This window comes from Hemibagrus wyckioides, linkage group LG22, assembly GCF_019097595.1.
Source record: "Hemibagrus wyckioides isolate EC202008001 linkage group LG22, SWU_Hwy_1.0, whole genome shotgun sequence".
NCBI classification, from domain to species: Eukaryota; Metazoa; Chordata; class Actinopteri; order Siluriformes; family Bagridae; genus Hemibagrus; species Hemibagrus wyckioides.
In genome coordinates this window covers 7,922,778-7,948,636 of record NC_080731.1, presented here as the reverse complement: position 1 = coordinate 7,948,636, position 25,859 = coordinate 7,922,778, and the positions used below count along the sequence as shown (strand labels likewise).

General features: G+C 39.6%; 1 protein-coding gene across 1 annotated transcript; it reads right to left on the bottom strand.

Moving 5' to 3' along the window:
• Window positions 1-5,402: 5,402 nt before the first annotated feature.
• Window positions 5,403-25,543, bottom strand: snx18a (sorting nexin 18a). Its single transcript, XM_058375082.1, has 2 exons — window positions 23,674-25,543; window positions 5,403-6,757 (listed from the first exon to the last, which is right to left on the bottom strand). The coding sequence occupies exons 1-2, from the start codon at window positions 25,121-25,123 to the stop codon at window positions 6,504-6,506; spliced, it is 1,704 nt and encodes a 567-aa protein (XP_058231065.1). The 5' UTR covers window positions 25,124-25,543; the 3' UTR covers window positions 5,403-6,503.
• Window positions 25,544-25,859: the final 316 nt, after the last annotated feature.

The following is a 25,859-nucleotide window of genomic DNA, read 5'->3' as shown; positions in this document are numbered from 1 at the left end:
CTTCGTCAAACTCGCTCAAATCCTTACGCTTGTCCATTTTTCCTGCTTCTAACATCAACTTTGAGGACAAAATGTTCACTTGCTGCCTAATATATCCCACCTACTAACAGGTGCCATGATGAGGAGATAATTAGTGTTATTCACTTCACCTCTCACTGCTCATAATGTTATGGCTGATCGATGCACTGTGTGTGTGTGTGTGTGTGTGTCCACACTTTTTGTCTTTTTGAGAATGCCTTTGACTAAAGAAGAACATATTCTAATCATGTTTATGGCTGGATCAGGAAGCTGTCTCTAGCTTGTGATGGACTTTAACAGGAAATATTGTAATCACATCACACACAACACTGATGACACACTGAGAGTCAGAGTCGGTAGAGACGACGTGTGCGTTTACGAAAGAAATGGTAATCACACAGAGACTGTCTTTTAGGACTTCCTAACTGTTTCATATTTTTGTCAACAGATACATGACGTAAAGATTTGACCTCTTTGTGAGGGCACTGACATTGTTTTAATAACATCTGGAAAGTATTTCCTGTGAAGCTGACGCTATATGCCTGGTATCTCTAGTCAGCCTTCATACGTATCTATTCATATCCAGGAAGACGTCACTCACAGATACGTGCCTGAGTAGGAATATGATTTTCTTACTTCTTTACTTTTTATAAAAATCTTGTAATAAGCTCTTTAGCTGTAATCTTCGGTTTCATGTTTTGGGGGATTCATTTTGAGCTCATTTTAATCAATAATGATGAGATTAAGATGCTGAAACACACTGAGCACTCTCCCTATGCTTGTATGAGCAAAGGTTTACATACTCAAAAGGAGAAAATAAAGGGAAAAACAATTAATTTTATTTCCTTGCTTTGAGTAACTAAAATGGATCATATACAGTTTATTAATTTTCAGTATTTACTTATTTATTTTTATATTTCATAAAATTTTTAAAACATGATATTCAGTTAATTTTTTTTTCTTGTAACCTTAAAATAATTGGGCTAAAGTGTTTTATTTCTTATAAAAAAAATAAACGACTTATATATATATATATATATATATATATATATATATATATATATATATGTATATATATATATATATATATATATATATATATATAATATATATATTTTAAAAGGGCTTTCAGAAAAAAACAAAAAACAAATAATATATTAAAAAATATATTTTAATTTATTTTAAGTTTTATTTTTATTACCATTTGATATGATATAAGAATTTTAACACACTAATTTTAATTTCCCCCTTCGTATTTAATTATCCAATAAACACACTAATATGACAACTGAGAAATACTTATGCATGATTTATGCAAATTAATTATTTGTTCTTAAATAAGCAGCAGAAAGATGAGCATCATTATTACAAATCAGCTCTCTTAGAATTTTAGCATTCATTAGGGGCTCACGACTGTTTTGTGACTGGTTGTTTTTTAGTCAGCGGGAAAAGCGGCTTGTCCTGTCTGTATTCCCATGTTCCTGAAAATTTCTACAGGAATTTGCCACTTTTAAAAAGACATTCATTGTCTAGAGCAGCAGAAAGAGCAGAAAGGAGCGAGACCCTCAAGCTGCAATCAAGTAGCAGCAGGTTCGCTTGGCACGGAGCCCTGATGTCCATCCTGCTGAAAGCAGAGTGTGTTTCTGTGTTTACAGCGAGAGCTGAGGACTACAGAACCATGCCAGGGCCGAAAAGACAAAGAGCCAAGCCTGGCACACAGGCCATATTCCCACGCCATGGCCCTCAGGCAGAGAGTACTCTCAGTTCCGTAACACTCAGAACAGGAGCTCACAGCTTCCACGCCTCTCATCTCCTGCTGGAACACACAGACTTGATACTCATCTGCACATATTTTTATCTTTTAGACTGGATGGTGGTCAGGAAGAAGGTGATGAAGTGCCTCAGCTAGTTTAAACATACACTGCAGCCATTCAGCATTTTCATATCATTCATTAACCAGTGCTCCTTTATGAAGATAACACAGTGGGAGTGTAGTCACCACACACACACACACACACACCTACAATCTGCAATGACACGTAAAGCACCAATCCATACAACCATAATCACAGTCTACTGTTCATTAACACAAATAACTTGCCTCTGAAAGTACAATAGGACATTTCAGCGATAAAGAACAGTGAACAGAAACTACACACACTGTACACACTATTAGATTAGATTAAATTCTCAAATTCTACTGGTTAGAAGGTATGTGCTTTATTGTTTTGTATAACAGCATGTATAACATGATTCTAGGTTTTAATGAACTCATTTCTATTAATTCTATTTAATATTTTGTTTAACAGCTAGGGGAACTTGTAATGTGGATGGCCTACATATTTAAAACTAATTGTGTGTGTGGGGGGGGGGCAGAGGACAGAGAGAGACAGTGAGACAGACAGAGAGAGAGAGAGAGAGAGAGAGAGAGAGAGACAGAGACAGAGGACAGAGTGAGACAGTGAGAGAGAGAGAGAGAGAGAGAGAGACAGAGAGGGGGGGTGGCAGAGGACAGAGAGAAAGAGTGACAGACAGAGGACAGAGTGAGACAGTGAGAGACTGATAGACAGAGAGAGAGAGAGAGAGAGAGAGAGAGAGACAGAGAGGGGGGGTGGCAGAGGACAGAGAGAAAGAGTGACAGACAGAGGACAGAGTGAGACAGTGAGAGACTGATAGACAGAGAGAGAGAGAGAGAGAGAGAGAGAGGCAGACCGAGAGAGAAAGTGGCAGAGACAGACACAGAGAGAGAGCGAGAGAGCGAGAGAGAGAGAGAGAGAGAGAGAGAGAGAGGGAGAGAGAGAGAGAGAGAGAGTACTGGATGATATGTTCTGGGATTTGAAGTGAACCACTGAAGCGCACTAAAGACTAACGTCTAACACATTTCTGATTCGTTTCTTGTAAACACATCTCTCATCTCTCGAATACAGAGAGACCTTGTGTTTGAGACACGTGTCCTCGACCATGTAAGATATTAATGTTTAATATTTAAATGTGCAGCAAGTGTTTAAACTGTTCCGGTAAAACATTAAGAATCATAATAAATGTGAATATATTGTAAAAATGTCTAAAGCTAAAACAACAGGCATGTGACTGTACATTCGCATCAACAAGAACATAGTTCAGTAAGTGCACTGGACTGAGCCTGAGAAGAGACCTTCAATCCGAGTCAGAGAAGCAAGGCAGGTTAGCAGTCTGCAGTAACCCATCTGCAGTTCCTTTAGAAACAGGAAAAAACATTTCGGGAAATTCTTGCTCAGCATCTGTCAGAGAAATCTGGCGTCGGATTTAAAGCCTCAACATTGACAAACGGTTCTGCTTGTCTAGCAGAAACGCGAAGCAATAATACAACCAGCAGACCAGAATTCAATCCAAAAGGTGTTCGGGGGATATGGAAACAGCAGGAGAAAATGAACAGCACAGTCAGAAAGGGATTAGAAATATCTTTGTAGGTATTTTGTCTTGCTTTCACAATTAATGACTTGTGTCTTATGTGATCACAAACATACCTAATATTCTCTCTCTCTTGTTACTCATGCTATCAGTAATCCTGCTCGCCGGACCTGCCTGATCCATCCTGATGCCCTACATCTGGTTGGAGTCTCATCACTTGGAGGACAGCCTAGAGATACATGAGATTACTGTGGACAGTACCACTAATACAGCAACAATCAGTACTTAATTCAAGTCTCATTCAGTGAACATGTAATACACTGATCAGGCATAACATTATGACCACCTGCCTAATACTGTGTTGGTCCTCCGTTTGCTGCCAAAACAGCCCTGACCCGTCATGCACTGCGTATTCTGACACCTTTCTATCAGAGCCAGCATTAAATTCTTCAGCAATGTGAGCAACAGTAGTTCAAATAGATACTGACCACTGCAGACCGGGAACACCCCACAAGAGCTGCAGTTTTGGAGATGCTCTAATCCAGTCATCTAGCCATCACAATGTGGCCCTTGTCAAACTCGCTCAAATCCTTATGCTTGTCCATTTTTCCTGCTTCTAACATCAACTTTGAGGACAAAATGTTCACTTGCTGCCTAATATATCCCTCATAATGTTATGCCTGATCTGTGATGCTGTGGATGGTAGCTCTTGAAGTCTATGGTGCCGGCTTTGAACAACTCGGTTTTGAAAGCATTTGCAGGAAAAGAAATTTAAGTTAAATCTATATTAAACTCCAAAATTGATTTAGAAGTTGACTAAAAGCTCCTGGTTACACAACCCAGTGTAGAAAGGATGTAATTTATAATCACACTCTCTGATGTCATCCAAATGAGGATGGCTTCCCTTTTGAGTCTGGTTCCTCTCTCGGTTTCTTCCTCATATCCTCTCAGGGAATTTTTTTCCTTGCCAACCCTGGTCATTAGGAATAGATATAAATTATTTATCATTATACATACACTACCAGTCAAAAGTTTGGACACTCCTTTTAATTCAGTGTTTTTTGTTTAGGGATTTATTTTCTACATTCTAGAACAATACTGGAGATTTCAAAACTATGAAATAACACACATGGACTTCAGTAATCCATATGTAACGACAACAAACAACAGTCAGTTGTTATTTTAAGACACGGAGGTCAGGTGTTCTGGAATAGTTCTTGCAAGAACAGTATTGTCAAGTGCATTTGCAAAACCCATCAAGCACCATGATGAAACTGGCCCACATGAAGTCCATCCCAGGAAAGCAAGACCAAAACTTACCTCTGCTGCAGAGGAGAAGTTCATTTAGAGTGACCCGCCTCAGAAATCACCAATTAACAGCACCTCAGATTAGAGCCGTTATGAAGGCTTTACAGAGCATCAGTAGCAGACATATCTCAATATCAACTGTTCAAAGGACATTATTGTGTATTTCGGCCGCCTTCAGCATTGTTTTACAATGTAGAAAGAAATAAACGTCAGGAAAGACCATGGAATTAGAAGATGTGTCCAAACTTTTGACTGGTAGTGTATAATGATATATTTTTTATAATTATATATAATATTCTGAAATATAAATGAAAGCTGCTTTGTGATAATTTCCATGGATAAAAGCACTCTAGAAATAAAACTGAACTGAATTACATTGAATTAAAATACAGTGTTTGACCATAATGATGTTGAATGATGCTTAAAGTCTACATAAATGTGTAGGCAAAAATGTAGAACACTGTATAATCTCCGCTGAAGTATTTCCCTGATGGAAGCCAATTCTGATAAACACTGTCTGATAAAAAATAAAAATCCCATCATTTAAATAAATAAATAAATAAACAAACAAACAAACAGCAGAACTGATTTCCTAAAGCAATCAGTGGGTTACTGCTGCTGAATAACAAACACACTTCAAAATAATAAATAAATAAATAAATAAAAACGAAAAGACATCACAGAGCTGAGTTATGTGCAGGGTTTATTTAGGGGAAAAAAAAAAAAAAGAACGAACAAACATGGTGTTTTCTCAATCATAATGTTAAATAAAACATTGATGATTAAATAAACGAATTTCTCATGAGTCTTCTCTGGGGTTGGAGATCTCAGGTGCGTCCATGATGGAACGAAACAGAAGTGGAATCCTGAGTGAGCTACGTGTTTTAGTTTCTTATCTCTGGCTTTATTTAGATCCCTGCACGCTGACACTGCTCCGTGTGTCATGGGAATATTTTCATATCTCTTAACGAATGATCGGGGTAATCAACCGACGGAACAGCTGTCTTTGCTTAATCCTGTTTTCTCGACTGTTACTGAAAATATCGTGGGAAAAAAAACAACAACAAAAAAAAAAACAGTCCGAGAGCCAAATTAGGGCATGATTCCATTCCCACGTCTTCTACTAATGCCCCACTTCCGCCTTACTTTAGCAGCCGGGGCAAAAAGATCCGGCCTTATAAAACATCTTAGAATAAGTACAATATATAATGTATAATAACATTAATTAAAAGAAATTATAAAAAATATCAATAAAGACAGGGTTGAAAGGCACGGCAAAGTGAAGACAGCTCAGATCTCTGTAAACATTTTTGAATAAGCTCACTTGACCTGGAAGCGCTGGATGCGTTCTGAAGGTTGGCACAAATCAGCGCTGGAGCTCATGACATGATTCGCAATGAGATATTTTGTTGAGTAAATAACCTAACTGTTAGTAAAGCAGAAATTGTGCTTTCTGATGGAATGCTTGTCATCCTGAGCACTATTAGTTCCGCAGAGCTGTAATGTAACCTTCTCCGAGCTGTCAAAAGCGTCTGCCCTCCCCCTCTGATCTGGAAACCTCTCCTGGAGAGGGTTAACGCTATCTTGTCACATACTTTCCCCCCCACTATGCTTTATTTAGCCCTGCTTAGCTGTGACCGGACATTCAAATCGTGTGGCTAAGAAACTGATAAAAGATCAGAGAGGAAGGTTCTCTCGGTTTTAGCGTATTGCTAAAGTAGAGGCTGGTTAACGTTCACCTCGCTCCTGGGAGAAGGATGACGGGTGCATGTGTGTGTGTGGAGGATCTAGGCGTTGTCGTACTGCCTGAGTGCGTCCTCCAGCTTGCTTGTGATTTTCTGGAAGAAGCTGATTTGCTGCTGCAGGTAGTGCTGCATCTGGGCCTTGAAGTCACGCACGCGGATCTGGTGGAAGTGCTGGATCTCGGCGAGCGTGGCGAACGAGATGATGTTGCAGCGCTCGGCGATGCCTTCGGCCTGCTGGCGCTCCATCTTGCCTTCCTCCACGTGTTTCTGGCTCTCCTTCACCTTGGTCAGAGCACCTGCGGGAACAGAGCAGGGTTGGACATTAGAAGAATACGAAAATATGTACAGAGTAATGCAGTGAACATGACAAGGTTTTTTTTTTTTCCTCTGCCACTGTGACAAGATAGAAGCCGACACCTCTGATTATACTTTTGGGTGTGAATCAAAACCAGTAAATAATAACTGATGGCTTGTGTAAGTTGAATCGTACAAAACTCAACTACAGATTAGAGTTAAATACACAATGGTTGGTCATGTTATTACACATGTATTGACCCAATCTAGTGACTCTTGATGCGTTATTAATACTAGACAGTTAATCATGTATATACGGATAAATTACACTGTATGTTTTACGTTAATGGTATTTGGCAGACACCCTTATCCGAAAGGACTTACATTATATGTCATTTATACAACTGAGCAATTGAGGGCTTAGGGCCTTTCTCGAGGGCCCAGCAGTGGCAGCTTGGTGGACCTGGGATTCGAAATCACAACCTTTCGATCAAAAACCTTAACCACTGAGCTACCACTTCAAAGCAAAAATCGTAATCATAGAAGCATTTGTACAGTTAGTGGACAGTGCTGTTACACTTTTCACAACGCTGTTACTCTACGCTGGCACATTTCTCAATAACTGAAATGGCATATATTGTGAAACGTTAGCAAAGACTAAAGAGCTTTCCTGCAGACACCAGTGTGATTCACTGAAGCTAAAATGTCTATTCTGAAGGCAAAATGATGAACGACGGAACTAGGATTGTGTAATCTATGCAGCTCTTGCAGTCACATGGAGTCTATTTTTTTTGTCACGCTAGTAGTTTCTAGCGAGTAATATTACTTAACATGAGATTTAAGGCATGATAATGTAAATATTACACTTCTGTTTGCTAGAAATGAGTCAAAACATTAGTAAAAAGCTGTACACTTTATACTAATTAATATTAATCACTTTGTAATTATACACACATGCTGCACACAAGCTATACACACATGCTGCACAGTGTATTTTATAATATATACGTAACAATGTTATAAGGCTACATTTATTCGTTATTGTGATTGTTGAATCGTCTGAAGCGATGAGAAATGCTCAAGATGATGTAATGATTTATTAAATGAATACAAATCACACGCAAGGCTTCTTCCGCTGCACGTCATCCTGTTCGATTTGCGTCACAAAATGACAATTACAGATGACTATCGAATTTCTCATTACGTCCCTGAAGAAACAAGAAACATCATCTTAACACCTTATTTAAGGTGAAATAGCAGCCTCAATGCCACGTGCGTTCCTTCATCCTTTAGACTTTTTAATCATTCATGCAATAAAAATTCAGTTTCCAAAAACTTTTAATGTTCTCACACGTTTTATTTTTACATGCAATATAAATACTTAGAGAAAAGTTTCACTTCACACAGTCATTGCGGCCGACTTCTATGCAAATGTTTTGGCACCCCTTATACGGCATGTTGCCGTTATTTCTTTTCACCATGGTAAACACCGCCTCTGCAAACAGTTCAAGATGTGCAAAAGTTTACACACCCTTCCTAGTCAGTACCGAGTAACACACTCTGTGGCAGATATCACTGCTGGTAAACGATTTGTGCATTCTTGAATATTCAATATAATAGTGAAATGTCAACTACTCTTTCCGCATCTTTAAGATCCACATACAGAAAGTATGAAGCATGTATGCATGCTTATTGTACACACGTAATAAACTGTTATAGCAAAATAAATGGGATCCTATTTTTTTTTAATATATATACATCAGGAACAACTGCTATATACAATGACCAGGCATAACATTATGACCACCTGCCTAATAGTGTGTTGGTCCTCCTTTTGCTGACCCGTCATGCACTGTGTATTCTGACACTTTTCTATCATATCCAGCATTAACTTCTTCAGCAATCTGAGCAACAGTAGCTCGTCTGTTTGGATCGGATCACACGGGTCAGCCTTCGCTCAGTGAGCATGTCTCTGCCTGCGGTTCACCGCTGTTCCTTCCTTGGACCACTTTTGATAGATACTGACCACTGCAGACCGGGAACACCCCACAAGAGCTGCAGTTTTGGAGATGCTCTGATCCAGTGGTCTAGCCATCACAATTTTCCCTTCATCAAACTCGCTCAAATCCTTACGCTTGCCCATTTTTCCTGCTTCTAACACATCAACTTTGAGGACAAAATGTCCACCTGCTGCCTAATATATCCCACCCACTAACAGGTACCATGATGAGGAGATCATCAGTGTTATTCACGTCACCTCTCAGTGCTAAAAAATAAATATTTTTCCCTGTAGACCAGTAGCATAATTAACATGATCATCATCAGCTTGTACATTATGAGAAGAAAATTCAAGAGCAGGGAAAAAAGCTGATGCCTTGTTTTATTTATTACTGTATGCTTTGCACATGAATACGTGTATGTGGCATTTCAGAGCAGAAATGTGTGAAAGCACCTGAGGACAAACTATCATTAGATATCCGACAGTGCGAAGTTTCCTAACCCGAGCCACTGCGCTAAACATTTTTTCCTAATTATCTCCTTCAAGAATTTAAATGCTAATGCCGTGCATTAAAATGTGCAGCGCTGCTGGAACAAAACTTGCAAACCCTGCTCTAGCCGACACCGTTCAAGCAGCTGATAAACACTTTATCACCATGTCTATTATAAGTTTTGATAAAGGTGAGTGTGACTTGAGAATAAAGAAAAAAAAAAAAAGGACAGCGTGTGAAAACGTGTGAAGTTAATGTGACATTAAAATCGCGAATCTTCATGCGCAAGATTTGACTAACTATGGGCATCTGGCAAACAATGAAATATTTACATACCCTAGAGCTTTGTTTCACAGTCCCAGTAAAAAAGGACAGAACTGTAGTTTAATGTTTCTCAAACATATGCAAGAAAGTGACCTTCTCAAGAAACTTCCTGGAAAAACAATTCTAATACTGTTCAAACAATTAAACCCGGATACTAAACACGGGACAGTTGATTTAAGATTATCATCAATGTACGCTTATTAAAGACTGACTAATGCCAGGTCTTGTGTTTAACCTTGCGCTTTATGGGAAGAAGTAAAGTACAATAGTCTTCTCAGCTCAAGCAAAAATAAATCTCACATGTCCTTAAATGTTATTAAGAAGCTCATCAGACAAGATACAGTCCACTTTATTAGGAATAACTCACGCAGTTATCCAATGTGGCAGCAGCACAGTGTGTGAAAAATCATGGAGAAGCTCATCAAGAGCTTCAGTTAATGTTCACATCACACACCAGAATAAGGGAAAAGTGTGACTCTGTGACTTTAACCATGACATGGTTTGTTGGTGCCAGATGGGCGGGTTTGAATATTTCAGAAACCGCTGATCTCCTGGGATTTTCATGCATAATAATCTCTAGAGTTAACACTGAACGGTGTGAAAACAAAGTGAGTGAGCAACATTTCTATGGGGGACATTTCTGTCGCTTATTGATAAGAGAGGTGTGGGGAACAAGGCCAGATCTGCCAGGAAGGATCTCAAATAATCACTGTTTTATAACTGGGTTGCACAGAAAAGCATCTCAGCATGCACAACACATTTGAGGTGGATGAGATACAGCAGTAGAAGATCACATGAGGTTCAACTCCAGTCAGATAAACACAAGAATCTAAAGGATATCATGGGCACAGAGTCACTGAAAATTGATCTGATTGAAGCAAAGTGAATATAAACCTCCTTAAAAAAAAATAAGACTTCATCATTTGCATAATTTTCTTGAAACGGCTTGTCTATGATGTGGTAAATCTTAAACTTTCCCATCTAAGAGCCCCAGTGTACAAATGAATAAACACCTAGAGTGTTGAATGAAGTCTCTCAGAGACTGTTACAGAAACACAGATGATTGGACGTATATAAACACGGTAGGTGTTAACCCCAGACCTGGAACTGAGCTTAGTCTGTCTTCAGGCAGTTGGTAAAAGGTCAAAAAAAAAAAATGGCAGAAGCTGGGCATAGCTGTAGGTCAACACTCGCTTTACCATTTAGTCTTTACCAAGGTTGCAAAAGTGAAGTCAGGACTATAAATAAACCTAACCAGTTATTAGCTGTGAATATGCTCATTATAACAAATGAAGGTACACAGATCAGGCATAACATTATGAGCAGTGAGAGGTGAAGTGAATAACACTGATGATCTCCTCATCATGGCACCTGTTAGTGGGTGGGATATATTAGGCAGCAAGTGAACATTTTATCCTCACAGTTGATGTGTTAGAAGCAGGAAAAATGGGCAAGTGTAAGGATTTGAGCGAGTTTGATGAAGGGCCAAATTGTGATGGCTAGACCACTGGATCAGAGCATCTCCAAAACTGCAGCTCTTGTGGGGTGTTCCCGGTCTGCAGTGGTCAGTATCTATCAAAAGTTGTCCAAGGAAGGAACCGTGGTGAACTGGCGACAGGGTCATGGGCGGCCAAGGGTCATTGTTGCATGTGGGGAGCGAAGGCTGGCCCGTGTGATCTGATCCAACAGACGAGCTACTTTTGCTCAGATTACTGAAGAAGTTAATGCTGGTTATGATAGAAAGGTGTCAGAATACACAGTGCATGACGGGTCAGGGCTGTTTCGGCAGCAAAAGGAGGACCAACACCAAAATTAGTCAGGTGGTCATAATATTATGCCTGATCGGTGTATAAACTACACGTGAAGATTTACTAAATTCTCAAATACATTGAGAACTATATTATATAAATTTACCTCATGCTGGACAACAGTATATGGCTGCAAAATAGGCTAAAAGAAAATGCATCTTACAAGTTACAACACTTCTGAGTTTCTCTTTAAGTAGCATACACCACATACCACAATCGTCTCAAGCCTAGTTTGTGTTTCTGACTAAAACTTAACAGGATAGGAACTGTGGTCAGCATCTTTATGGCATGTTTCGCTAGAACCATTAATAGTTCAGTTGTAACAGTGCTGTATGCAACATGCTCCTGTGTTATGGGATTTTTGCATGTGAGTCGACAAACGGTGAGACATACACACTCCGAGCTGAGGTGATGACGCAAAATACCGCATCAGCTCTGACTTAACTTTGCTTAACAAACTGACAGAAGCAAAAAGGAGTAGATTATGTGTGGTAATATGAGTTGTAAGCTTCCACTGATTAAGGACACAACATATATAGCTTATATAGACTTACTATAGTAATAAATATTCACTGTGGCTTAAATCCAAACTCTAATAAATAAATAACTGAAAGGAAAAACCCCTTCCAGAGAGATCCACTTTAGACAAGCACTACCCTGTGTCAGCGTCTGAGAAGACACATTCGTCAAATTCCTCCAGGAATCAAATCAGCTGAAATGAAATATAACGGGAAATGATTTGAGAGAGTGCATACAACAATTGTGCAGTGACGGTTCATCCATCCACCTTATTCATTCTCAAAAGCTCGAGGCAGTGAGTTTTAAGCATTTAAGTCAGATCAGCATTTAAGCAGTGCAGTGCAGTGGATGATCAGAGCTGTGTGAAAATAAGCTGTGTGGACGTCCCGACACAGGAAGTAGGTTCTACTTAAACAGCACACAGCGTTCACACTACAGACTGGCAAGCAATAAACAAAGCAGCACTTCAGCCCACAGAAATGTTCAAAGTGAATGACGTACCCTCTTGTAACAACACTTAAACAGAAACTCCTGCAGCCGGGCACGGTGTGTGTCATTAGCCGCCGGACGCTTTTACATAGTCACTGGTGGGGCTGTGTTATTTATTTATATGAGTTTCACAGCTGAAATACAAGAGGAGTTAGAACCCTTTCATTCCCAGAAGCTGATCACGACTTTATCGAGGATGTTAACAGCCAGTGAAAACAGCCTCAATGAAAGCCTCCTATATGAGAACATGAACAGGGAAAATGCAGGTAAAATAACTAAATAACAAACAAAAAAAAATTATATATATACATATATATATATATATATATATATATATATATATATATATATATATATATATATATATATATATACACACACACACACACACACACACACACACATATACACAGTGATCAGGCATAACATTATGAGCAGTGAGAGGTGAAGTGAATAACACTGATTATCTCCTCATCATGGCACCTGTTAGTGGGTGGGATATATTAGGCAGCAAGTGAACATTTTGTCCTCAAAGTTGATGTGTTAGAAGCAGGAAAAATGGGCAAGAGTAAGGATTTGAGCGAGTTTGACAAGGGCCAAATTGTGATGGCTAGACGACTGGATCAGAGCGTCTCCAAAACTGAAGCTCTTGTGGGGTGTTCCCGATCTGCAGTGGTCAGTATCTGTCAAAAGTGGTCCAAGGAAGGAACAGAGGTGAACCGGTGACAGGGTCATGGGCGGCCAAGGCTCACTGAAGCATGTGAGGCATGAAGGCTGGCCAGTGTGATCCGATCTGTGGGAATAAATAAGTCTCATCTATGGAGGCCCCACTTCACAACTTACGAGACTTAAAGGATCTGCTGCTAACATCTTGGTGCCAGATACCACAGCACACCTTCACAGACCTAGTGAAAGTCCATGGGTCAGGGCAACAGGGGGAGCAACACAATATTAGGCATGTGGTCATAATGTTACGGCTGATCTGTGTATGTTCTCATGGCAAGAACATATATACGGCTGCCTTGTTTTGATGATGTGAGCTGATGATTCATCCAAAATTCTGAAAAGCCACTGAGCAGTGCTTCACACTATAGCTAGACAACGACCTAAAGTACACTCTGAAAGCAACCAAAGTAGTAATGGAACGTTCAACAATGGCCAAGTCAATCACCTGACCTTGATGCTGTTTAGACAGCAAACAATAACTGCATCGATGTTCAAACCTGTACGCACCTGTCCCTAGTAACACGACATTTGTGTAAGGTGAGAAGGAATAAAAAATATGAGCTTAATACCATCTTTCTTTGGTTATATTTCAGCATTCTCTCAGTTCACACCGCATCAAAAACAATGCTGAGAGTCAATCTACCCCGTCAATCATGTGATGAATATGTACTGTGAGTGGGGGTGGGTTTTTATTCTAGCTCGGTGAGTCAGTCAGGCCGAACACGAAAGCAGAAAGCAGACTTCCTCTGCGCTGACCAACACGGCATAATAAAATGCGCCTGGAGTGTCATTACAAGAAAGTCCCTAGGGAATTAGGACACGCCCATTTAAATGGTTTTATGTCAGGCTCACTGCACGGTCATCCACTGCATTTCGGACTGTAAATGAGGAAGAAGATCAGCTAGGGGGGAGAAACAACAACTGATGTGAGATCATATGTTCTCTTTCTCTGAATTCTAACAAGTGCAAAAATTAGGTCATAACTAATAAGGGCAATGCCGGGTCACATTGCAGTCACTTAACATTCACCTACAATTAACTTTATCTGAAATCTACACGAGTCAAGTACAAACACAATCATGGCACTAGACAAACAAGTTCAGGACATTTTAACGCTGGACTCTTATCCCGTGCATCACATGACCAATCTGAAAGCACATCAAAATTGCACGGTCATTCATTATTATATAGAGAACAACACAGTGGTCTTGTTACCATCCTGCATGTGCATGCCACTGGAGCCATTAAAATTCAACAGTGACATTTATATTTATATTTTATTATGTTATTATCACCAATTTAAGAAGAAATAAAACATAAGAGAGGTGTGCTGTTAGAGCAAAACCATTAACAAAAGGACTGTGTGCAGATGTTGTCCATTTTCCAAGAGCTCAAGAGCAAGAGCTTTTCCAAGAGATATTGTTTTCCAAAACAGAAGCTGTACATTTTCTCTATTTATAGTTATCATAATGTTGCTGTAGAAGTTACATGTCTCCTTCCATAAAACGCTAAATAAACCTTTCCTCAAAGAAACCTTCAAGCTCTGTTCAAGCTGTTACTATAGAAACGATAAGAGAATTAGAACAAACTCATTAACATCAACTTATTCTATGAGAACTACTTCTGACCAATCAGATTCGAGCATTGTGGAGTTTTAATTATATATACATGGTGCACTTGTGTGTCATTTTTAGACCTTTTATTTATCAGTATAGAGTTATTTTCGCACAGTCTATTTAACACTATAGAGTTATTTTCACAGTCTAACACTATAGAGATATTTTCACAGTTTATTTAACACTATAGAGTTATTTTCACACAGTCTAACACTATAGAGATATTTTCACAGGCTATTTAACACTATAGAGTTATTTTCACACAGTATCACTAGTTATTTTCACAATTTATTTAACACTATAGAGATATTTTCACACAGTCCATCACTATAGAGTAATTTTCACAGTCTATTTATCACTATAGAGTTATTTTCGCACAGTCTATTTAACACTATAGAGTTATTTTCACAGTCTAACACTATAGAGATATTTTCACAGTTTATTTAACACTATAGAGTTATTTTCACACAGTCTAACACTATAGAGATATTTTCACAGGCTATTTAACACTATAGAGTTATTTTCACACAGTATCACTAGTTATTTTCACAATTTATTTAACACTATAGAGATATTTTCACACAGTCCATCACTATAGAGTAATTTTCACAGTCTATTTAACACTATAGAGTTATTTTAACACAGTCTAACACTATAGAGTTATTTTCACACAGTCTATTTAACAGTATAGAGTTATTTTACACAGTCTATCACTATACAGATATTTTCGCACAGTCTATTTAACACTATAGAGTTATTTTCACACAGTCTAACACTATAGAGATATTTTCACACAGTCTAACACTATAGAGTTATTTTTCAGTCTATTTAACAGTACAGAGTTATTTTTACACAGTCTATTTATCACTATAGAGTTATTTTCACAGTCTATTTAACCCTATAGAGTTATTTTCACACAGTATATCGCTATAGAGTTATTTTCACACCATCTAACACTATAGAGATATTTTCACACAGTCTATCACTATAGAGTTATTTTCACAGTCTATTTAACCCTATAGAGTTATTTTCACACAGTATATCGCTATAGAGTTATTTTCACACCATCTAACACTATAGAGATATTTTCACACAGTCTATCACTATAGAGTTATTTTCACAGTCTATTTAACCCTATAGAGTTATTTTCACACAGTATATCGCTATAGAGTTATTTTCACACCATCTAACACTATAGAGATATTTTCACACAGTCTATCACTATAGAGTTATTTTCACAGTCTATTTAACCTTATAGAGTTATTTTCACACAGTATATCGCTATAGAGTTATTTTCACACCATCTAACACTATAGAGATATTTTCACACAGTCTATCACTATAGAGTTATTTTCACAGTCTATTTAAGACTATAGAGATATTTTCACACGGTCTATCACTATAGAGTTATTTTCACAATGTCTATTTAATGCTATAGTTATTTTCAAACAGCCTATTTAACACCATAGAGTTATCTTCACACAGCCTATTTAACACTATAGAGGTATTTTCACACAGTCTAACACTACAGTTTTTTCACAGTCTATTTAACACTATAGAGTTATTTTCACAGTCTATCTAACACTATAGAGATATTTTCACACAGTCTATTTATCACTAGAGTTATTTTCACACCATATATTTATGTTTATATTTTACACTCTATTCAATTCTGCATAGAGCCTCGTTTTATTTTTTTGCAGAGTCACACAGGGCCGTTCAGAAAGAATTCAGCGACACAGATGTTTGACTTCCTGTCTCGCTGAAGGAAAACATGCAGGACATTCCTAAATCACCCATCCCCCCCAAAAAATGCTGCACATCCAGACCTCCGGGCAACAGCAGTCTTTTCATTAGAGACACTCGGGGTAAATAACAAAGCTAGGGATTTTGATTTTCTGTTTTAACTCAATCGTCTTTCCCTACATTCATTCAGCTTCAACTGATCCTAAAGCTGAACTTTTTTGAGGTGTTGTTATTATAAACACTCAGCGGCTGTAAAACTCGAGTGACAGATGTGTATCTGTCTCTCACCTCTACATTCGACCACTGTCTCTGTAATATCCTCAGATGAATAGAAGGTGCTAAAGTTAAGACAATACGAAGAAGAAGATGAAAGCTTGGTGCATCATACAGCAAACGCTAATGACAGATAAAGCAAGACTAAAAAAAAATGTACATATAATATAGATATATTAAATAAAATGATCATATACATCCACAGCTATGCTAGAAGTATTCTCCTATACAGTGTAATGGCTAACTGTTTTAAAAATGACTATCGGATTAAACTACAACTAGATTGAATAATGCATACTTGACATCTTTTAAAAGAATAAACACGGCTTCACAGCAATGCGTACGTACCACTCTATAATAAATCACAGCTCCTAAGTTAGGCCTCTCTCACCATGCACATGACTTTACCACCGAATAAACTACACCGGGGCCCGAGGTTATTCTAAACGAGGCACGCTAAGCCGGGTTTCATACGGATTGCACTATCATATACTAATCATCTTCCTCTTTCTTGTGTTCTAACATCTCTTACATAATTTTCTGCTTCTGGCACTGTGCCTTTTCCTGCAGAGAGTCTTCATGCAAATCATAACACTTGAATCCACCACCTGCAGTATGGCACTGGTACGGGACAGCTGATACAAAACCGCAGAGAGGATGCGAGCTTGCACGCTTCCAAAAAGTGGTTTTGTCTTTGCACAGCCTTCGCACACGTCATCTCCGAGGCTTTTAGTCTGTGTCTATTCTACTGTGGTAGTCTACTGACTGAAAAAAAAAAAAAGCGTGGTGCGAGAACAAATGTGTCTGTTCTCTGTGGTTGATCTTTGCTATTCTATGAACTCTGAAACAGAAAACTGTAAATCAAAGATTTTTACCCCCCCAGTATTAACACCTTAAAAACCTTACAGCACATATAACATCACCATTGTTCTTACATTCTGTGAAACCTAGCACACTAAATGTCTGGCTGCTTTAAAATGAAACTTCTTTGCTGCTTTTGTGTCCTGACATTAATACAAATCTCCGCACTGTATGCATCATATCTGTGTACGCTGGGATATACAGTATATACTGTGAGATTTATTTAGTTTAATACAAGCAAAATGCACAACGTTCACAGTCTTTTCAGTCATAATTATTCTGTATTTAAAATGATAAATGAATCAAGTCTACATGCGGTGGTATACAGTTACTGTCTGAAAGCTTGGGACTATAATGAGCCATACATGTCAAATCATTTACATAAAACCACTTGTGCACTACTTCAGGAGCCATCGGAGGAGAAGTTTAAAGGCACCGTATGAAACGCTTTAATAAAAGACCTTTAACAGACTGGTGGATCAGAGCAGGGAGAGGAAACACATGTTCCCCACTCAGCACATTTGTCCCCCTTTTGTAAGAGCAGCTGGAAAAATCTGTCGATGTAATCGGTTTTCTGAAAACGCAGAATGATCTGTGGTCACATGCTGGACCACTTCCTTATATCGAGATGAGAATTAGGCAGAACAGATTTTCTTCTGCTGCATTTCTAACTGCTCATAAATGAGAACGGCATTTCTGAAAGTGCGAGAGGACGTGTAACTAAAGGCTAGTGATGTCTAATGGATGTTTTATAGTGACGCGGATCGATACGTAACGTTCGTACACACGAGCGTTTCATGTTTCATTCGCCCCTCCGGTGGGTAACGGAGCCAGAACAATGATCTAATGAAAAGAGGATCCACATAAAAAGGCATCTGTATACAAAAGCTAGTGATCACTGATGAAGTAATTGATCCTAAATTATATTTTGATCATTGAAGTTCATTTGTAGTGTTGTATCGATGCATTGTTATGCAAAAATGTGATACATTTTGTGAAAATCAGAAATGTATTCATTGCTATTTCATTTCATTCATCTGCACCGCTTATCTGGTCTATCCTCAGGTCACGGGGACCCTGTGCCTATCCCAGGCGTCATCGGGCATCAAGGCAGGATACCCCCTGGACGCAGTGCCAACCCATCACAGAGCACACACACTCATTCACTCACGCAATCACACACACTACAAGCGATTTAGAGACACCAATCAGCCTGAAGCATGTCTTTGGACTGTGGGAGGAAACCGGAGAACGCAGAGGAAACCCACCAAGCACGAGGAGGACATGCAAACTCCACACACACAGTGAGCGGACGTGAGACACGAACCCAGGACGCTGGAGGAGTGAGGCGAACATGACAACCACTGAGCCACCGTGAACTTCAGCGGTCCAAGTCTGCACCATGACCAGCCATCATTTGCATTTGTGAAGTGACTGATAGCATGACATGCATTGTATGAGTGACATTTTTTGTACTATATGTGGTTACATGACCTTGATTCAGTAGATAAAACGGGCTCTTTAGTAGCTTTCACATGCCACCATTGTGATCTACAGAGCCAAAGAAATAGAGAGTGGAAGTCGGGCATTTTACCAGACTTTGGAGCTCTATTTACAGTTAAAATTGACATTTTACGGCATTTGGTAGACGCCTTTATCCACACCGACTTACAATTTATCTCATTTTATACAACTGAGCAATTAAGGGGTTAAGGGCCTTGCTCAGGGGCCCAGCAGTGGCAGCTTGATGGACCTGGGATTTGAACTCACAGCCTTCCTATCAGTAATCCAACACCTTAACCACATGACACTCAGACGCTGCTATTCCCCCTAGAGCTCACAAACTTCATTTATCCGATGAATAATAATAAAGAAGCAAAATCAAAAAGCCAGTGTTATAAATCAAGCTCAATCAAATCACATGCTTGCGACCAGGGTGTGTCGTTACACCCCTAATCTTTTGTAATTGTGAGACGACACTTAGGATTAGTTACTTCCCAGAAGCAGAGGAAATGACCTTGCAGCATCCTTTAGCTCATTTAGAGACAGTAAATGACTGCATTACAGACTTATTACAAAATACAGGATTATATGACATGCTTACCAGCCATGTTCCTGCCCTTCCTCTCCATAAGAAGCCTTCAATTAAATACAAGCACACGACAGTACAAGACAGACATGCTTTAACCAGCTCTCATGCCTCATTACTGTTAATAGATGCTGTGTGGTTTCCTTTGGGCGTGTAGAGATGCTAAATGTGAAATTGTGGGTTTGAATTTTACAACTCTAATTGTGCTTCATGAAGATCAGTAAATGCAATACAGCATAGAGAAAAACTGATAGGACAATTTATATAGAGGACATTTGTGCAAAACACACACACATACACTTTGCTGTTCAATCAGGACAGATTCGACGTCACAGAAAATCTAACAAAATAAAATAAAAATCAAGAATGATGTGACCAAAATATCTTATCACAATACTATAAACCAATATTTCTATGATACACGATATGCATGGCGGTATACACAAACCAGTAGTGCTGCATTTTACTGAGTATAATAATAATTTACTTCTGTAGATATTGAAGTAACGTGGAAAAGAAGTCCAATTTCCCCCACATCAAACCAAATACTTCCAAGCAGAGCTTATCGCTCTTAGGTTTCAAAAAAAAGAAGAAAAAGAAAGCTATCCATAAAGATATGACATTAGATAGGTGCCACTGCCAGGTTTTTGAAGCTAGAGCGATAACGAACGCTTGACGTTGAGGAATATGGAAAAAAAATAGGAAAAGAAAACACTGCTACGCTGAAGGAGGTTCTGATGTCATAGTTGGACAGCACATCCTCTTCATCCAGAACATCCTTTACTTTACATGGAAGGCTATTAACTAACATTAGTGCTAAAAGGGTAATGACAACTAAAGGACGTCTATTGTTATATATTCTTTTATTAAGCCTCCGGCTAAAAAAAGATAGCCGTGAAATGCTGGAGCTGGACCGTGACAAATAAAGTAGATAAAGTTTCCCAATGAGGCAGATAGAAAAAAAATCATCAAGGTTTGCTGCATAAGCTTCTATAACAACATTTTATTTCTGGTTATCAACAGAGTAATAATAAAAATAAATTAACATGACATCCTGTGCACCTACTTCTACTGGTAAGTCCACCCCTGAACATACTGAGCTTTTCATCAGACACTATTCTGTTCACCTTTGCACAAGGTACTGGTTATTTTTTAATGTGAAACACTTGCTGGTGCTGAAATAAAAAGGTCTGTGGGTTCGTAGTGTCAATTCCTAGCTAGAGAAACTGGCTATTAAGTGAGCTGTTTAATAAAAGCCTTAAAAATTCTTCTAAAGCATTTTTACCTCATGGAAAACATCTCAAAAGTGAGAGAAGAGTTAACAAGGATCCAGTCTTCAATTGGGATACTGTGAGAACATCTTGCACCATGGAAAAAAAACCAATTTGGCAATCAAATAACAGGAAAATTTATTGCTGGTTCATGTTCACATGATCAGAGCTCACCTGTGAGCACAGACTATATAATAGGTCATGATGTTCTTTCTAGCAATGGAAGATTTTTAGTCTTATTGTTAGAGGTCTCGAAAGGTTAAAGCAGAGCGATCGATCTGTGCGTCTGGTGTAAAGCTCATTCAGTTACAGCAGTGTCAGTGTGGTGTCTCTACCGGTGCTGCCACACAGCCTCTCAGCAGTTACGTCTCTGTAGTCATGCAGTTATCGCTCAATCTAATCAGCTGATCATATTTACACTGCTTTGTCCACGAGCCATTCCTTTCCCATAAAAGCAAAAGTGCCATGCACCAGTGATTTGTTAGTCAAATCCAAACCAAAAGCCGAATTGCGACCTTCATTTCCTTAAAAAACACAACACAACAAAGGTTGAAATGAGACTGGGATTGCCCAGAAGGAAAGGTGAGCGATCATATACAGTATATTGCCAAAAGTTTTGGGACACCCCTCCAATTCATTGAGGTCAGGGGTTGGGCTTGGCCCCTTACTTCCAGTGAAAGAAACTCTTAATACTTCAGCATACCAAGACATTTTGGACAATTTCATGGTTCCAACTTTGTAGGAACAGTTTGGGGATGACCCCTTCCTGTTCCAACATGACTGCACACCAGTGCACAAAACAAGGATGAGCGAGTTTGGTATGGAGGAGCTTGACTGACCTGCACAGAGTCCTGACCTCAACCTGATAGAAGACCTTTGGGATAAATTAGAACAGAGACTGCGAAACTGAAAAACTGGGATGTCTGCCTTTACATGCACATGAATGTAATATGGAGTTGACTCGTCCTTTGCAGCTATAACAGCTTCAACTCTTCTGGGAAGGCTTTCCACAAGGTTTAGGAGTGTGTTTATGGGAATTTTTTTGACCATTCCTCTAGAAGTGCATTTGTGAGGTCAGGCACTGATGTTGGACGAGAAGGCCTGGCTCACAGTCTCTGCTCTAATTCATCCCAAAGGTGTTCTATCGAGTTGAGGGTGTGGAGGGGTGTCCCAAAACTTTTGGCAATATAGTGTATGTGTGTTGGATATGAACATGTGCATGAGCTACATGACTGTATTTACAGTGTTGGTGCGTTTATCTTTAATGATTACCTGATCAGGTTTGCGCCGGTCTAAATGACACTACAAGACCAGTGTTTTTTCAGAGATCACGTGGTAGGGTCCATATACAAGTTCAAGTTTAGCCCGTGTTTGCTTTGGGTTTGAAATCAGATGCAGACACAAATATTCAAAGAACTAAATGGATACAGACAGAGGCACTGTGTTCACCTCTGTTGTTGAGTATCTGACATGTCGGCCTTTTCTCCAGATATCAATCAGCTGTTGTACCTTTAGACAAAACAAACCTAGAAATCCTGCACAACCTGTATGTTAATGACGGCATTTCATTATTAATGTTGAGTTACTTATATTTATTATGGAATAATAAGCAGTTAGGTTTAAGTCAGCGTTGAATATTCTGAATAGGAAAATGTTGTTTCACTTTCAATGAATATTAAAATAATCCAGATTTTAGAAGTAGATTCACAAGGTTATGATATAACTATACAGGTTGTTGTTTTATTATAATAATAATAATTGTTTGTTTTAAATTAAGTTACAGCAATAGAAATCAATCAATTTCAAATATATATATATATAATATATATATATATGTGTGTGTGTGTGTGTGTGTGTATCTATGTCTATATATATATATATATATATATATATATAACCTGGCTATTATAATTAAATGCTTCACTTAATCGGTCTCAGTCTTACTCCGTGCTTAAATAATAAATATATCTACTTGCACAAGAAACACAATATAGCAATAAAAAATATAAAATATAGCAATATAAAATCCTTATTTACTTTTATTCTTTTCTGTTGGCCATGTTGTACATGATCATGGCTGATTTGTCTAGAATATTATACGGTTTCAGCTGCCTATTGACACAGACTAAAGTCCTAAATTCCTATGACACTGCATAAGCACTTTATATCTGCACACAGGCAGCCATTGTATGTTCAGGCTACAATTTATGTGTAGAATGAACTCATACATAGCTCAGAGGCTCAGAGAGAGAGACACAGAGAGAAGTAACAGTCTATTTGTCTTTTTCTGTTATTAGATTATCCGTATATAATAGAGTAGCAGCTGTAACGTGGGACTGAAAATAGCTCTGTGATCTGGGATATTTTTTTATTTTGTTCTAGTGTTAGTGTAACTTAGGACTCAGAAGCCTCAGAAGCCTGCTGCTACACCAGGTCTATCGTCTATGCTGTGTAAACAGTGGATTATGTTCCACCAAGAAACACACACGGTCATTAGGTCCTCTATCTCAGTGTATTTGCCAATGGAAAAACACACACGTCATGTCAGCAGAGACGCCGTCCATGTGACTCAGCAGTCAAACGAAACCAGGCTACACTTGTGGGTTTCAAGCAAACAAATGGGGTCATGCAAAGGTCCATTGTGGTTTAGACATGCCCAACCCTTTCTGCCCCTCTGGATATGAAAACATGAGCATGTGCTACATACCTTTCTGAACATGGATGATGTCAGGGTAGTTGGCGAGATGTCCTTGGTACAGTGCCAGCAGGTCCATCACCGGGTCCACGTCTTGTTTTGGCTGCTCCGCGAAGTAGTCTCCGATGGCTTCATAAGCCTCGCCAGTGTACGCAATGGCGTGGTTCAGACCGGCTGAATACGTCTGCTGGTCAAGCTCAAACGCTGAGCTGAGATACTTAAACGCCTGGCCGACTTTCTGATATTCCTTCTTAAATCCAGTGATCTGTTTCCTCGCAAACTCATTGAGCGTGGCATTCACCTGGATGACGCTATCATCCATTTTTTTGGTGAAGCCCTTAAACCCGTCGATCTTGCTCTCGACTTCTTGAAAGTCCAGCGAGGACAGTGGCGGGCTGATCGTCAGGAAGAAATTCGCTCCCACCATCTCGTCCTTCTCTGCCTTCCTCTTGCCTTGCTTCCAGCTCTTTTCGTCAGTGCTGCTGCAGGTGAGGAAGTGTTGGAAAACATCACACCTGGCCAGGACAGGGTGGCTGGTCATGTGGTTCATCCACCATATTAGACCTTTCCTTCTCTTCGAAATGAAATCCTCCTCGAAGCGGCCTGTAGCCTGCTTCTCGGGGATGTGTGGAACTGAAATGACTGGGAACTTCTCAACCAACCGAGCATACAGCCAGTCGAAATGCTTATATCTTCGGTTCACCGGGTTTTGCGTGTGCGTCGGGGTTAGTTTATACGAGATGTAGCTTTTCATACCCTTAAACTTCGTCTGCTTGGTCGGATCATCGATGGTGCAGATGAAAGGATACGGATTTTCCTGCCACTCGGGGCCATACTGACCCATCACCACACAGATCTTATCGCCGTCCTTGACAAAGCCGGACGCTTCACCAAGCACAAACGCCTCTCCTCCTGACTTCACGAAAGTCGAGAACCTGTTAAGGTTCCTGCCAACCGTCGCCGAACTCTTGGCTTGCTGAGCATTGCCGCCTCGGGCCATGGAGGACGTGGTCACCCTGTAGGTGTTAGGTCCGTTGTTTTCCAAATCGTGCAAACCTCCACGCGTCACTCCTGGTTCATCAGCCACTGTGGAGCTGTCATCCCAGTCATCATCCCAGTCATCATCACTCCCTTGACTGGCTGGGTAACTCTGCTGGAGTGGAGGTGGTGCTGGGAAACCACTTGTAAAAGTGTTTCCTGCAGAAATGTTATTCACCCTTTGGGAGCCCTGATGAGCATCAACAGAAGTGGTGTTGTTATATGAAGAAGAGATTTCATTCTTCAGGATCTCTACATAAGACGCAGGGAAGAGTCCCCTCTGTCCATTACTGTTCAGTCCCTCCAGCCAGCCCTCTATGTCCTGCTCACTGTACAGACTCACTACCTCATTCTCTTTGACCGATATCTCTCCAGGGTTTTCAGAAGTAAAGTCGTACAACACTCTCGCTCGTAGAACCGCCATTATTTAAAAAAACACAAAACAAATCTACTTAATATAAATAAGCTGGAAAGTGAAATCCTTTGCGCTGGCTAGCGTCCCAGCTAGCGAGCTAACGGAGGTAAATAAACGCGCTAGTGTAATGAAACACAAACCGTCTCGCGCGCTCAACTTTTCCTGCGTCGCTTACGTGTCAGAGACCACAACGAGAAAGAGTCCGGTTTGTTTTGGTTGTTTTTCGTCTATCCCTGGAAAACTTGCCACCTCGAGTCCATTAATGAGGTTTTTTTCATTATTGTTACCATAATAATTCTTATAATATCCCACAGCACGGCGTAGAGAGAGAGAGAGAGAGAGAGAGAGATCAGGTCTCCATCGCTTGACTTTCTAGCTCGCAGTGAGGTTAGCCGCGCGCGCGCGCCCGTCCCACCCACTCACAACCGAGCGGTCTTCCCTCTACAACAGCGCCTTACGTCATCCGGACGAGGGCGGGGCTGTGCGACCAATCAGGGAGCTTCGATAATTGCAGAGTGGGCGGGGATAACGCTGGACTCAACAGGGTCCTCAGTTTTAGGGTAACTTTTTGGAAGTTATTATTAAAGGTATAGACAGAATAAAACTCTTTAGGACGTGCTATTATAGGAAAATAATCTATTTAGGGTTGGATTACAGCATATGATTGGGGATTGTTTTCTCCCACACACACACACACACACACACACACATTGTTCACACATAGTGTACATACATATATATTATA